This window comes from Oryx dammah, unplaced genomic scaffold (assembly GCF_014754425.2).
Source record: "Oryx dammah isolate SB20612 unplaced genomic scaffold, SCBI_Odam_1.1 HiC_scaffold_3, whole genome shotgun sequence".
Lineage (NCBI taxonomy): Eukaryota > Metazoa > Chordata > Mammalia > Artiodactyla > Bovidae > Oryx > Oryx dammah.
In genome coordinates, this window is record NW_024070187.1 from 25496481 (window position 1) to 25513017 (window position 16537).

The 16537-nt window shown below is 44.3% G+C and overlaps 1 protein-coding gene and 1 non-coding gene across 2 annotated transcripts in view; both read left to right on the plus strand.

Moving 5' to 3' along the window:
* Positions 1 to 688: 688 nt before the first annotated feature.
* Positions 689 to 16537, plus strand: part of TSPAN5 (tetraspanin 5) — a 183799-nt gene continuing 167950 nt past the window's right edge. Inside the window, exon 1 of the mRNA XM_040237813.1 lies at positions 689 to 1176. Within this exon, the coding sequence (XP_040093747.1) occupies positions 1096 to 1176 (81 nt within the window). The 5' untranslated portion in view covers positions 689 to 1095. The remainder of the gene's footprint in view (positions 1177 to 16537) is intronic.
* Positions 3973 to 4083, plus strand: LOC120862329. The gene has a single exon (XR_005720756.1). It is a non-coding gene; the product is annotated as a U6 spliceosomal RNA (small nuclear RNA).

A 16537-nucleotide genomic window follows, 5' to 3' on the forward strand; every position in this document is an offset into this window, starting at 1 on the left:
CCTATGCAATCCTCCGGATTCGTTCCCATTTGCCGTCTCTCCCCCGCGCCGCCCCCTTCTTCCCTAACATCTTATCCTCCCCTTTTTGCTCCTAGCAAAGTCTACGACCTCTTTCCTCTCCGCCTCAGTGGCCCCGCGTCTTTTCTTGCTACCAAACCAGGTGGTGGAGCAGGGGGTGTGAGTGAAGCTACACCCAGAAGGATGCTCGTCCTGCAGTGGGGCGCAGGGGGAAGGATTCGTCCTGAGGATCCCAACTCAACCAGCTCTCTCACCCCGAAGCGATCCTTTCCCCGGGTCTCTCCAGAAGCTGCCTGCTGCCGCCGGTGGCAGACGGGAACCATCAACCCCAGTCACTCCTCCAAGGCTGCTCCCACTGGGCGCGCTCTCTGGGCATCCTTACACCTCCCTTCGGCCTGCCATCCTCCCTACCTACCCGCAGTGCTCGGGGGTCCGCGGCGCTCCTGGCTGGCCTGAGAAGGGGCGGGGATGAAGCGAGCGGGAGGAGCGGAGAGCTCTGGAAGGAGTGGGCGGCGCGGCTACGTTGTGCCTCCCGCCGCCCGGGAGCGCCCGAGCCCGTGCGCGCGCGCACCTCACGGAGGCTCGGGCGGCGGGAGGCGGGCGGAGCTGAGGGCGGCGCGGGCGGAGGAGCAGCCAGTCGAGCGGGCGGAGCGATCGGCGGGCGGAGCGAGGTGGGAGGGAGCGCGCGAGCGGGCAGGCCGGCGAGTAGCGTCTCCACCAGCATCCGCGGCGGTCGCGTTTGCCCGAAACCCGGAGGCTGACCTACGTCCAGCGGACGGGCTTGGGAGCTCGCCTTGTGCTGGGGGCCAGCCTCAGCGAAGCTCGGGGCTTGCAGCGTGCTCCCCTGCCCGCCCGCGGCCACCCCGGCTCCGGCGGCCTCGGCGCGCGCCAAGGGCTGGAGGTGCGGGAGCCACTCTCCGCTGCTCGGTCCCTGCGCTGCTCAGCCCGGGTTGGCCGCCGCGCCGCGGCCCCGAGCGCCGTCCCGGATCCCCTGCTTCCCGCCGGCTGCTCCGAGCAACGGTGCTCCGGGGCTCCAAACTCGGGCTGCCGGGGCAAGTGTCTTCATGAACCCAGAGGATGTCCGGGAAGCATTACAAGGGCCCTGAAGTCAGTTGTTGCATCAAGTATTTCATATTTGGCTTCAATGTCATATTTTGGGTAAGTTGGAGCGCTTCTGGGATTTCAACTATTGTGGCTGATCGATTCGCGACGATTTCGCGCACGTTGCTCTCAGCCTTTACTTTTCGCAGCCCCTCGGGCGCTTGTCGGAGCTCGCAGAGGCGTTTGCCTTCCGCCCTTTCAGCCTGCGCGTTGGAGAAATAAACATTTAATCCTTTCTAGGAACGCGAAAAGGTAAAAAGAAAAACGGAGCGGGAAAGGGGGCACCCAGGCCTTGAGATTGCTTTTTAAGGGACGAATAACGTACATGCAGATGAAAGAAAGGGTTCGGCAGTTGGAGAAATGAGCAACCACTCGAATGAGATTTGCTCCCGGTGGAGTATGGATGTTGGGCAGAGCGTGGTGTCATAATAGGGAAGGCTAATCGGACAGAGTCGACCCTGAGGTCCACCTCTAACGGGGATCTGATTGGACGAGGGCTTGGCTCCGTGTTGCCGCGGCCAGTCTGTGCCATGCTCAGCGTGTATCTTCTTGCACCATCTCGGGCTTTGTGTAGGATGCAGATGCGGCGGTATATGATTCTGTAATGTGCACGTAAATAACGCTTCCTGCACGCTCTTCTCTTCGTCTTCATCGGGAAAGCGCTCCTTTTGCATAATGGACTGACCAGTGGGTGTGCGGGGTGGAGGTGTTTATTTCTCTGTCTGTATTATTGTCAGGATAATAACAAGTCACCATCAACATATGTTTCAGTGTATTCGCACCTCACGACCTGCTTTTCTGAGGAGTGACACATAGAGCGGGCCGTTTTGGGGGAAACCTTGGAGAAATGCAGAGGAGAAGGTGTATGAGACATGTTTTGTGGGGGTACCGGGAGAGCAAATGCTTGAATGAAAGGTTCATCCATGCTCTGCTGGCACCACAATATGCTGGGCACCTATTGTAATTAGGCTGGGATGCCTACTCTTTTGTTTTGTTTGGATTCTCTTCTTTGATCTCACAAACATGTTCAGCAACCAGACAAAGAGTTCACTAGGACAAGGGGAAACGTTGCTTCAAAGACCGTGTTCTTTTTCTTCTCCATCCCATCCCTTTCCATCCTCTTCCTTATTGGGCCCCACTATCCCCCCCATGGAAAGTAAAGATGGTGGCTGGTTGGGGTAGTGGGGGGTGTTCTTCAAGTTGCTGTTTAGTGTGGATTCAGTGTGAGGTCAACAATAATCCAGTGGTGGTGGTGGGATCAATGATAATCCACAGCAGTCTGAACATGGGGTGTATTTATTTTGATTCTCCTTTAGTTTTGACCATTTGTTTGAACATATACATTGATGAGAAGAGTTGTCAATACAGCTCTTTATATTGTTTTCTTCCTACCACACATTTACTAGGCTATTTTATTTTTATTCTCCGTTTTCTCTAGGAGTGTCTTGCATTGCTCTTGCATGTTTTGCAAGAGGGAATGAGAGTGATTGGAGACCACTCTCTGTGTCAGCATGTCATCTGGCCTCAGGACTGATAATGGGGTGGCGACACATGAATGAATATCAGATCCAGTCATTCGCAAGCCACTTTTTGCCAGAGGTTGAACATGTTTCCTGTTAGCAGTCACCTCCCCCCACCAACATAGTCAAACACTGCTACAAAAGTGGGAAGAAGAAATTATTTTCTTTCCTTGCTTCCTTTTTTTCAACCCTTGTTGGACATATTTAAAAGTCAAATTCCTGGGTGAAGGCGTTTTGATTTTATCTGAACTTGAAACTTTCATGACTTTGAGAGTCAGGAACTACCGAATTGGGACTGGATCTTCTTGGGGTGGTGAGTTCAAGCCTCTTGATATTACTTGAACACTTCCAAAAGCTGACTATTTCAGCTACCAGGCAACAAAAAGCACCCAGGGGCTTTCTCTGCAGTTTCATAGCAGGAGGTGGAAAAGAAATAAAGGGATTTGGGCCTGTTTCCCTGACAGTTTGGTGCAATTTTGTAGTGTGTACAGAGGCACAGTTAGTGTTTTCTGTGGCTTAGGTTGTAGCAAAACCTCTGGAATTGTATACAGTTGCAAAGAATTGCAGAGTGCTTGCATGGAGAGTTCCAAAAGAAAGTCACATTTTGTCTGATTTTGAAGGTCTTCATCTCTTGGGAGGAGTTTTATGGGAAGCCTGAAAAGAGACACAGCGCTGTGGAACTAAACCTTTTGTCCCAGGCAAAATAGTTATGTAGATGCCTTTGATATAAAGACCCTCCTCTGACTCTGCTGTCTGTATACACACCTTGTCCCTCCTTACTGTGCCTAAAGTCTTCCACTCATCTACCCCCTCATAGTTTTGCTATCCTGCAATCTGCTTCAAGGTTACCTCATAAGTTTGGGAATTATTTGGGAATTATAGAATCTCTGAGTTTGCAGTGCCCTGGTCTCTAGAGTGATGATCAGCAGGAAGGTAGCCATGATATTTGATGACAGTAATTTAGACTAAGATGTTAATGACTGAAGAGCCAGGATTGGTGGCCTGATTCTGTAAAGTTACACACCTCTGCTCTCTACAGTTGCCATCCTAACTGTGACTGCTGGATTCAGCAGACTGGGGCTGCTCTTACCCAGTTATGAAGAAGACATTGATTACAGAGAACATGGTTTCCTAATCTTTCCACATCGAAACTAAAAAAAAAATTTTTTAAACATTGTAGACATTTTGAAATAAAGTTCTGGTAAAATAAAAACTGAGAATTTGGTAGCCCTAGCACTAAGCATTTGGTTCTCTTAGTAATGAGCAGTTTGACTTTTCACTACTCAGTTAACTGCCCCGGCCTCAGTTTCTCAGCTGTTAAAATGAAGAGTTAGTTCTCACTCCGACAGCACATATAATAAAATTGGAACAGTACAGAGAAGGTTACAGACAATGGCTCCTGCACAAGGATGACATGCAAATTCATGAAGCGTTCCATATGTTTACAGCCACTATGGAGAACAGTGTGGAGGTTCCTTAACAAACTAAAACTAGAAAATCCGTATGACCCAGCAATCCCACTCCTGGGCATATACCTTGAGAAAACCATAGTTTGAAAAGATACATACACTCCATGTTTCTTACAGCATTATATCCATGGAAGCAACCTAAATGTCCATCAACAGAGGAATGGCTAAAGATGTGGTGCACATATGCAATGGAATATTATTACTCAGCCATAAAAAGAAATGAAATTGTACCATTTGCAGAGATGTGGGTTAACATAGAGACTTTCAGAGAGAGTGAATAATTCAGAAAGACAAAAACAGATATTGTATATTAATGCATATATGTGGAATCTAGAAAGATGGTATGCTGCTGCTGCTGCTGCTGTGTCGCTTCAGTTGTGTCCGACTCTGTGCGACCCCATAGACGGCAGCCCACTAGGTTCCCCCGTCCCTGGGATTCTCCAGGCAAGAACACTGGAGTGGGTTACCATTTCCTTCTCCAATGCATGAAAGTGGAAAGTGAAAGTGAAGTCGCTCAGTCCTGTCCGACTCCTACCAACCCCATGGACTGCAGCCTACCAAGCTCCTCCACCCATGGGATTTGCCAGGCAAGAGTACTGGAGTGGGTCGCCATTGCCTTCTCTGAGAAAGATGGTATAGATGAGCTTATTTGCAAAGCAGAAATAGAGACACAGATGCAGAGAGAAAACATATGGATACCAAGGAGGGATAGATTGGGAGATTGGGATTGACATATGCACTACTATGTATAAAATAATAACCAATGAAAACCTACTATATAGCACAGAGAGCTCTACTCATTGCTCTGTGGTGACCTGAATGGGAAGAAAATCCAAAAAAAAACAAACCAAAAAAACCAGGGCGGGGGGGGGGGGATGTATGTATAGATACAGCTGATTGTAAAGCAGCTCTACTCCAATTTAAAAAACAAAAAATGAAGACTTAGTCAAGTTGTAAGTTTCTTTCTAGTTCTGAAAAAAAAGAATGGGTCTTTGGAGCTCTAATATGCTGGGGAAGAAAAATATAAGAGATGGGCACTAAAATATAATGAAAATAGCATATATTGGGACACATTGTAGACTTTTTCTCTCACTGAGATTTGCCTGAAAGTAACTTTTATTAATTTATTTATTTTTCCCTCAAGGATTCTTTCATTTGAAAAAATCTTTCCCTAATTTCTTCTTAGCTTATTCACTTATTGGTGTAATATGCATACTTTTGTGTCCCCACTGTGAATCTCAAATGTAGTCTTATGAGTCATTAAATATAGTTTTTACTATTGGAGTTAGAGTTTCATGTGTAAAATCTGGATCCTTTTATATAATACTTGTAATGGTATTCTGAGTAACAAAGTCAACATCTTGTAGATTCCTTTCTCATTAGTTATCACAAGGTGGTGGTGGGGGAATCTTATTCATCCTATTTTATATTGGAAGAGCTCAAGCCAGAAGGGAATTAACGTGGTGGAGGGTGTCACCATACTAGGACATTTCTTGGAAAACCCGAGACTGCTCTGGGGTAGGGGAGGGAAGAGAAAGCTTTTTTTGGGTAGTGAACCTCCACACCCCATCACCCAGCATTATTGGATATTTTGTCCTGGACTTTTTTAGGTTCTGACTCTAATACTTAAAAACTGTTACTAGGCAAGTAAATTGATATCAATATTCTGGTTTTCTATTGCTATATAACAAACAACCTCAAAACTTAGTGGCTTAAGATGAAACTTGGTTATATCTGACAACTCTGGGATTTGACCAGGCTCTGCTGGGCAGTTTGCACTTGGAACCGTCCATTTCAGTTGCAGTGAGATGGAGCTGACTGGAGTTAACTGAAGGCTCACTGGGGTGGGATACCCAAGATGATACCCCCACATGACTGGCAGTTGATGCCAGCTGAGAGCTCAGCCAGTGTTGTTGGCTAGAGCACCTCACGTGTTTGCTTCCTTTCTCTAAGACCAGAAGAAGCAGCTTGCAGCCAGTAGACTACTCCTTGAACTGGTGATGGACAGGGAGGCCTGGCGTGCTGCGACTCATGGGGTCGCAAAGAGTTGGACAGGACTGAGTGACTGAACTGAACTTGCCATTTCCTTCTCTAGGGAGTCTTCCTGACCCAGGGATCGAACTTGCATGTCCCTCATTAGCAGGCGAATTCTTTACCATTGAGCCATTTTTGTTTATAAAGGAAAGGTAACATTACCAGTGGGCTTCACTGGTGGCTCAGATGGTAAAAACTGCCTACGATGCAGGAGACCTGAGTTCGATCCCTGGGTTGGGAAGATCCCTGTTGGAAGGCATGGCAACCCACTCCAGTATTCTTGCCAGGAGAATCCCCATGGACAGAGGAGCCTGGCAGACTCTAGTCCATGGGGTTGCAAAGAACTGGTCACGACTGAGCAACTAAGCACATTATCCAGTAGAGTTGTAGATTTGAGGATGCAATCGGATATTACCAAGCACATTGTCTCAATATTTAACAAATGGTGGATATGGTCTGTGTCATTGTCTCCAGATTTCATACTATTTCCATCCTGGCTATAGAACTTCTAGAATACCTTAGCCTGGAAGTTTGTCATTACTACCAGGTAGTGGTGCTCCTCTTGATATCTACCAAGGAGATGAGGTGAATAGATGCAACAGATTTATTCATCACTTATTTGAAAAGAGCACTGTGGATCAGTGGAAGCCTTAAATGACTTAGGAGAGCCAAGTTATTTTTCTTCTTTGCTGTACAAAGATTAGAAAGCCTTGGATCCTTGAGGCCAAATTTCTCCTTGATGTGCTTGCAAATATTACATTGTATCTTTAAGTGTAGGTTTACCCAGGTTTGATGGCAGAATGTTGCATCTAATTTGTTTCCACAGGGCTTCAATTCTGAGAGAAGAGAGATTTAGAGAACCTTGTGGGGGGCATCAAGTTGGAAGCCTTATCTTATGATTCACTGTAAATTGTAAGATGTTCTGGAATGATGATACATCAGCAGTTTATAAGTCATAATTTTTGTTTTAATTTGCTAGACATCTGTTAGCTTCGATGGCAACCATATGGGAGTCTAAATTGCCTTTTGAATTACAGGGAGATGGTAGGAAGAAAGCTAAATATGGTTATGAAAGTGTCAAATGGGAAAAGTGTAAGAAGGGCGTGTAGACTTCAGTGGGGAAAGTAATTGACTGCTGACTTGCTTGGTCTGGCCCCTCACTCTTGGGTCAGTGAGAAGGCACCAAAGCATTCTTGCGTGATGATATGCCTGGAAGATTGAAATGAAGCCAAGGGGAAGAGTTGGAAAACCAACTAATGTCTCACCCAACATAAAACTGCCAAGGTGAGCTCATTTAGAAGGATCACTCTGTCTTAATACATCCACAGTAGTAGTTAGTTGCTGGCCAAAGGTGAAAGCAACCTGTATTTTAACAGAGCTTTATAATTACAGTGTCTTTCTTCTAAACATTTCAAAGTATTGTACAAGCACATTATGACATGTTTGTGACAGATGTAGAAATTGAAGAACAGAGACGTGGAGTGACTTTTGAGGTGATGAACAAATCAGGGTCCACTTTTAAAGTGTTAAGTCTCTAGCAATAACTATAGCCCTAGCTTCTTACTTTAAACTTAGTTTGGAAGATGCTTGTTACTCTAAAATAAAACATCAAGTAAGTCATTTACATCTGTTCATAATTGAAAAGTGATAAGGTTTTTGCATATGCCTCAATTAACACCACCCACAAGCACAGAAAAGTTAGGATGAAAATGTTGTTAAAGAGTATGATAGAATAATAAACTATTGTGTAGTCTATTGACAATTCATAAATGAAAAATGGAATATTAAAGACAGTGTTCCTGAGTCACAGGCTTCTTTCCATATGTAACGCTGATGACTATCTTAAAATGCTACCTTCAGACTTCCGAATCATCATCCTTCATTAGACTATAAAGGCTTCAATTGCAGGGACTCTCAGTTATTTTCATAAGTGCAGTGTCTGGCATATTGTCTGAAACACAGTAGGTGTTTAATAAATGTTTGTTGAGTGAATGAATTACGAAATCATTGGAGAGTACATAGACTTCCTCTCTACTCACTATTCAGGGAGGCATTTTCCCTGTAACATCTGGCCAACCCTCCTTAGGATGGATTTCTTTGGGACCACTTTAATCACTTGAGAGTTTCATCTTTCCTGCAAACTAGATGGAATCATTCCCCCTGAAGTGTCCATTTTCCTAATTTACTATTGTTGAATTTTTATTTTTATTTTGAAACAGTCTCACACCTGCAGAGAAATTGCTAGTGGTACTATCTGTTTTTATGCTGAATCATTTGAGAAAAAGTTGCCGGCAAATGGCTATCACATACCAATACTTCGGTGTATATTTCTTGAAACCAGGATGTTCTCCAAGACAATCACAGTGTAGTCATCAGTCGTGTCCGACTCTGCAACCCCATGAATCGCAGCACGCCAGGCCTCCCTGTCCATCACCAACTCCCGGAGTTCACTCAGACTCATGTCCATCGAGTCAGTGATGCCATCCAGCCATCCCATCCTCTGTCGTCCCCTTCTCCTCCTGCCCCCAATCCCTCCCAGCATCAGAGTCTTTTCCAACGAGTCAATTCTTCTCATGAGGTGGCCAAAGTACTGGGGTTTCAGCTTTAGCATCATTCCTTCCAAAGAAATCCCAGGGCTGATCTCCTTCAAAATGGACTGGTTGGATCTCCTTGCAGTCCAAGAGACTCTCAAGAGTCTTCTCCAACACCACAGTTCAAAAGCATCAATTCTTCGGCACTCAGCTTTCTTCACAGTCCAACTCTCACATCTATACATGACTATTGGAAAAACCATAGCCTTGACTAAACGGACCTTTGTTGGCAAAGTAATGTCTCTGCTTTTCAACATGCTATCTAGGTTGGTCATAACTTTTCTTCCAAGGAGCAAGTGCCTTTTAATTTCATGGCTGCAGTCAATGATACATCTGATACATTATCACCATCTAAATCTTCGACCTCATTCAAGTTTCTCAGTTATTCCAATCTTGTCTTCTAAAGGAGAAGAATTCAGTTCAGAAGACACATTGTATTTAGTTGGGTCTTTTAGTCTTTCACTGGTCAGATTTTTGACACTTTTGAAGATTTTAAACTAGCTGTTTTGTACAATGTCCCTTAATTGGGGTTGGCCCACCATTTTCTCATTCTTAGATTCAGGCTGTCCATCTCTGGCAGGGTAATTACAGCAGTGGTACCGAGTTCCTCTTATTGCATCCATCAAGCGGCACTGATTTCTGTTTGTGTTTGTTCCATTACTGTTGGTGGTCACTTGACTGAAGTGCTGCCTGCCGTTTCTCCATCATAAAGTGACTTTTTTTCTCTTTTGTAATTTATGTATATATCTTGTGGCAAGTTATTGTGAAATTATGTAAATAGCCCATTCCTCATCAAAATTTCAGTTAATTAATTAATATCAATGGGAACTTCTGATCTCTCTTTCTCCAGTATGTTTTAATTGAACTGTTACTCTCATTACTTACTTTAATGTTCCCATTGGTCCCAGGTTTGGCAGTCAGTGGCAGTGACTTTATGCCCTTTGACTCCGATTATTCGTTGAACACATCTTTGCTTTCTTTCAGAAAAAGATATTCCAAGCTCATTTTGTAATTTACTAGTGTCATGTTTTATATCAGTCATTTCTCCAAGGAGCCCTAGTTCCTTTGCATAGAGAATGATCTGTAGAAACCAATATCTAGTTGCTAAGTATGCTCATTGCTTGGAGGCTGTCACCACCTCTGGGCCGTTTTAATGGACAGGACTGTGGAATATGTGTGTATATACATATGCACACATAACTCACGTTTACATCTGTGTTTTTGTATCTAGCTATATATTTTCAAAACCATGCGTTCACGCTGGTATCTCAAATCCCTATCTGACACCACAGGGCTTACTTTAGTTTTTTTCTTTCCCACATTTATAACTGCCTCTTTGACAGTGAGAATCCTGGCTCCCATTTTTGTTAACAATTTACTCATTTGGTTAAATCTCCCCTTATGTAGCCAGTCTTCCACTGCTGCCGATGACCCTTACCTGGTTACTCTCCTTACCTGTTGGTGCTCCAACCTGCATCCCACTGTGAACACCTTTCTCTGATACCCAGCTCTGGTCTTTTACATCTTTCTCCATACTCCTTCCTGCACAAAGGCCTATCTTCCTTTGTCCCTTCTCATGGCTTTAAGACTGAATTTTTCAGGAAGGAGAAGGGGAATGGCCTGGGTTACTCTTGTGTGATATAAGACTTCTCTGCCTCTGCATAGACCTTCATTATTTAAAAATTCCTAAACCCTTTGCTTTCCATCTTTACAGGCGCTTAGGTTTTTCATGTCTTCTTCATATCTGCCCTGATTATTGTACTCTGCCTGTGGTCCTATTAATGTAGCAACCAGAATGGAACACATTTTTTTTCACACGCTGTTCCTACCATCCAGAGAATGGTGGGTTGTTATTCTCAAAGTCCGCCTTAAGTTCTAGGTTAGGAGGTAGAGCCTGGATTCATCTTTGAATAAGCTACTTTTACACGTTATTGCCTCAGTTGCTTATCTAAAGTAAGTAAAGTGTCAGTTGCTCAGTCGTGTCTGACTTTTGTGACCCCAGGGACTGTAGCCCACCAGGCTCCGCTGTCCATGGCATTCCCCAGGCAAGAATACTGGAGTGGGTTGCTATTTCCTTCTCCAGAGGATCTTCCTGACCCAGGGATCAAACCCTGGCCTTCCGCATTGCTCATGTAAAATACAGTGAAAATAATTCCAATAGCTTACAGAGTTGTTATCCAGTATTAAATGAGATCATATACACGAAAGTGTTAGTTGCTCAGCAGTGTCCAACTCTGCGACCCCATAGACTGTAGCCCGCCAGGCTCCTCTGTCCATGGGATTCTCTAGGCAAGAATACTGCAGTGGGATGCCATTTCCTTCTCCGTACATGTGAAAGTGCTTTCTAAAAGGTCATTCTCTCGGTACAAACAGTAGTTATTAACGCAGGCTAAACTGCACATGCTTTTTCTGGCAGCCAGAGAACATTGTTGGCTCAAGTTGAATTTCTAGTGGAATGAAACCTTCATCTCTTTTTCAAGTGAACTTCTTTTAAACCCATCTCCCTAGGCTAAGTGCTAATCAAAAGCCCTAACCCTCCAGTTAATTATTTGCATTTAGATTTAGCACTATATATTTATCCTATTTAAATGTCTTATTCTGGCCCAGTGGTTTTCACTTCCTTCCAGCAGCTGTAGGCTTCCTTAAGGTGTATGGGGCCTGAGTGGGAGGGTTTCTGCCCTTTGTTGCTCCTGGTGCAGCTCAGATAGTAGGTTTGGTATTTTGATATACCATGAAGGGTTTTGCTTGAAAAAGGGGGTCTACTGCTTAAACACACAATTGAAAACCACCATTCTAGCCTTCAGATAAATTTCAATCTTGAAGGTCAAGGCATGTTTAGAAAAAGTTATTCCTCATGCAGGTTTTTCTCTTATGGATTTCCTTCACGCATTGGAAGTCCCTCTCCCTGGCGAGGGGCTTCCCTGATGTCTCAGACGGTAAAGAGTCTGCCTGCAATGTGAGAAACCCAGGTTTGATCCCTGGGTCAGGAAGATCACATAGGGAAGGGAATGGCTGCCCACTCCAATATTCTTGCTCGGAGAATCCCTTGGACAGAGGAACCTGGTGGGCTACAATTCTCGGGCTCTCATAGTGGAACACAACTGAGTGACTCACATTTTCACTTTTCACTTTCTATAAGGTTGGTTGATATTTCACCCCTTTATAGACACAGCAGCATAATCAGTGAATTGTTAGGAAATTTCAGTCTTCCCACCTGGGAATCTGATTCCGTAGGTCCAGGATGGGGCCCTGGTATTAGTGGGGATTTTTAAAAATCCCTGCAGGTGCTTTTGATGTCCAGCTGAAGTGGAGAAGCTCTAGCTTGTTTTTCTTGGCAAGATATGTCATCTCTTGCTACTACTCTCTGGAGGGTCGCTGGGGGAGCTGGGAGTGGGTGGTATAGGGCTCTGACCAGAGGGTGACTGACTTCACCAGCACACACAGCTAGTGTTTTTTGCTTATGAGAAAAAAAAAATTATGTGGCCTATTTTATCCCTCATGGAATTTTTTATTAATCCAAAAATGCCAGTTTATTTTTAAATCTGAAAACCCTAAAAACAGAAGGAGAAAATCTCCGCTAGAGAGAACCTCTTGTGCTGCAATTAGTATGCTAAAAATTGGCATCGTATAGGGGTAGAAGCTAGTTATTCATGAGACAGGAACAGTGGAGAAGCAGACGTTTCGTTCTTTTGCCCTCGTGGTCCTGCACACTTGGGTGCAGTGGTCTGGGTCTAACCACAGACGCAGGGCAGCAGACTCTGCTCTTCTCCACACACCTGCCTCCCTGTCCAAGGGGCTCTTCCTTTCAGTCTGTTTCCAGAAGCTTCTTCCTGTGCCCCCTGCCCTGAGTGGACTGGGGGTGGGGAGAAGGGGAGCTGCTCTCTGCACCTCTGTGGCAGTTTTGTTGACTTCCCTCTGCCGACATGCCAGGCAGGGACACTTCTTCTCTCATATCTAAGTTTGCAGCACTGTCATGAAGAGCTGACAGCAAAGCAAACAGGAGACATCTTCCAGTTTTCCTTAGAAAGACAAGTTTCAATGTGCATAACACGTTTTTTCGTTTTTTTCTGACTTATTCCTTTTTATCTACTCCCTTTTGAAAGAAAGAAACAAACAAACAAACAAAAGAATTAGGTGTTCAATATGGCTGGGCACCTAAAGTGGGCATCTTTTGAGAGAAGTAAAATTAAAAAAAAAAACTTTTATTTTATATTGGGGTATAGCCAGTTAACAATGTTGTGATAGTTTCGGGTGAACAAAGAAGGGACTGAGCCCTAATATACATGTATCCATTCTCTCCCGAGCTCCCCTCCCATCCAGGCTGCCATAAACATTGAGCAGAGTTCCATAAGCTATACAGTAGGTCCTTGTTGGTTATCCATTTTAAACATAGCTGGGTGTACGTGCCCATCCCTGACTCCCTAACTATCCCTTCCTCTCACTCTCTCCCTGCCCCCAGCCCCGGCAACCGTAAGTTCTTTCCCTAAGTCCATGTGTCTCTGAAAGAAATAAAATTTTGAATTAAAATCTGAATGATTTCTCTGAGATGTTTAACTGGAGCATAGTTATCAGCACTCATAAACACACCCAGAATAGTATACACATTCTGTGGTTAGCACTATGGTATTATCTGTACATAAAGAATCATTAATTATGAAATATAAGGTATAATATTTAAGTAATGTAATCACCAACCTCAGTAACAAAATAGCATTAGGAAGTGGTTGGCCAAACATTTTGGCTCTTCTCATTGAAAAGGCATAGTAATATTCTATAGCTCTTCCAGCTACTATTTACTATTTGGATAAGTATTGCAAGATATAGGGCTCTTTCTACATGTTGATTTTTTTTTTCTAAATTATACTTGGCACTTCATCTTGAATTTCTAAAAATCTGGAGGGAACAGCTGGTGCTCTAATAAATATTCAGGCCAGCTATTTTAATGCTTTGTACTTAATTAAGTCGTCCTAATAAAAGAGGAATACTTGACTTAAGCATTTCTCAAAGTATAATGTTTTGCTTCCAACAAAAATTTCCCCCAACTGTTAATATTTCCCTGAAGCAGCCTTAAAACTTAATTCTGCCAAGTGAGTAGTTCTAATCACTTCTGAAGCATTTAATGCCAAAACTCAGTTTTCCTGTTTTAAGGTACAGTCCTATCAATATAGCCCAGCCCCTTAACTTGTGAAAATTCCACAGTCATTGACCTTTTAGAAGAATTCTTTGTAGGGTTCAGTATTAGAGAGTGATAAAATGTTCACCCTGAGTTGGGCATTCTTGTGGTCTGGTGGTAGGCAGAAGTCTGGTGGTAAGGAGTTTGGATTCTGAATGTGTCTGGATTTTTACCCAGTTTTATCCCCAGACTTGTGATCTTAGGCTACTTACTCACCTTAAGGTTATGTCTCCTCATCTGCAAAATGGCATTTTTAGTAGTAATATTAAGACCCAGCATCTATCTCATAGTTGTGAGGATTTAGAGGAGTTAGTATATATAAACTGCTTGGAATAATCACTGCTGCTGCTACTGCAAAGTTTCTTCAGTCGTGTCCGACTCTGTGTGACCCCATGGACTGCAGCCTACCAGGCTCCTCCATCCATGGGATTTGCCAGGCAAGAGTCCTGGAGTGGGGTGCCATTGCCTTCTCCGGAATGATCGCTAGGTATTAGCAATTATTACTCTTATTTTCCTCTATGCCTATAATTTCATTTTGGTGGTTTTTTTTCTCTTGACTTCTTTCAGAACCGTTACAGTAATCTTACACTGTAACATATATTTTTTTTTGTTCTTTATAATGTTCTGCCTACATAAGTACATTCCCAAAATAACTAAAGGGAAAAAGGATCTAACAAATGTTCACAGTGTTCTTTTCATTGTAGTGAATGGCATGTAAGTCTTATCATGGATACCAGACCATGAATTCCTGTTGATTGTTTATTGTTAACGTTTTCATCTTTCTTTACCCAATTGGATTCACTCTTCATTTTCTCAGCAAAACCAGACTGTCTCATGTTGGTGTTTTGTACTGGGAAGTTGAGTTTCTGTTGTTGGATCTTGGTGTCAGGCCTAGCACCTGGGAGAAATAGAAACATTTTATTAAAATCTGTTAAATCTGGATATTTTGAGAATACCTAGATGGCTGTAAACATATGTATTTAGCTTTTGTAGTATCATAAGTCCTGTATATTTTAGTCATTGTTTTACTCTGTATTTCCAACACATTCTTTCAGGTTGTAAAGGTGAACACTGAGTTGGCGATACAGATAATTCAGACTTTCCCCTGGATGTCTTTCCTGCTGATGAAGAAGTAGGATTTTGGTCAGAACTCCCAGTATTCTTGCCTGGAGAATCCCATGGACGGAGGAGCCTGGTGGGCTACAGTCCACAGGGTCGCAAAGAGTCAGACACAACTGAGCAACTTCACTTCACTTCCCTGGATCATTGACTAAATAGGCCACCCCCTTGGTGAATGAGTGACTGCCTCGCTTCTCCTTTGAAGCGTCACTGAGGTGCCCATAGAATGTTGTACTTTTCTTCCAGGAGTGACACCTGATGGAGAAGGCAATGGCAGCCCACTCCAGTACTCTTGCCTGGAAAATCCCATGGACGGAGGAGCCTGGTGGGCTGCAGTCCATGGGGTCTCGAAGAGTCGGACACGACTGAGCGACTTCCCTTTCACTTTTCACTTCCATGCATTGGAGACGGAAATGGCAGCCCACTCCAGGGTTCTTGCCTGGAGAATCCCAGGGACGGGGGAGCCTGGGGGGGTCGCACAGAGTCAGACACGACTGAAGCGACTTAGCAGCGGCAGCGTCACCTGATGCAGAAGACCTAGCCTGCCCTATTTCCAAGCATGATTCTCTCTCTAATTGGGCTTAACTCTAGGAGAAAGGGCCAGGGGATGCTACTTCAGTAGGTACAAGGAGCCTGGACCCTCATTCCCATGCTGAAATTGTTCAGAAATCCCCAGCCATTGAAGGAAGAGAGGAGGGATGAAGGGAGGGTTAGGTAGAATTTTCATTATATTATTCATTAGTAAAAAAGATGATCTATAAGAGCACTTAAAATTTTTTTTAAAGTGGAGGGTAATTGCTTTACAATGTTGTATTGGTTCCTGCTGAACAACAGTGTGACTCAGCTGTATGTGAACATATACCTCCTCCCTCTTGAGCCTCCTTCCACCCCATCCCCATCCCATCCCTCGAGGTCCTCACAGAGCACTGAGCTGGGCTCCCTGCCTTCCACAGAAGCTCCCCACCAGCTAACTATTTCACACGTGAGAGTGTAGGTATGTCAGAGGTTCTCTCTCAAGCCATCCCTCCCGCTCCTTCTGCCGCTGGGTCCACAAGTCCATTCATCAGGGCATATTTAAAGCCATTTTAGGTTACCCGCAGCACCCCCAAAGTGCTGCTTTAGATTTGCTCACTGACTTCACCATCCACTGATGGTCTGTGACTTGCCAGGGAAGGCACTAGGGTTTCCTCCCGGTGCCCCTGCCCTCCGCTGGCTGGTTTTCAGTGAGTGTCTGAAGGATGGTTGGCTGATGAGCCAAAGCAGCAGATCCCAAATGAATGGCCTGCATGGTTTCAGACTGACGTTTGTGCTACCTCTAGCATTTCTCAACTTTTAAGTCACGTGGGGATCTTGATTAAAATGCCTGTTTTGGTTCGGTGGGCTTGAGAAGGGCCTAAGATCCGGTTCATTAACACGCTCCCAGGTGAGGCTGACGCTGCTGGTTCACTGATCTCATTTTCAGTTGCAAGGATCTAGACCATCTCAAACGATTTTTCCTTTAAATCGACTCCA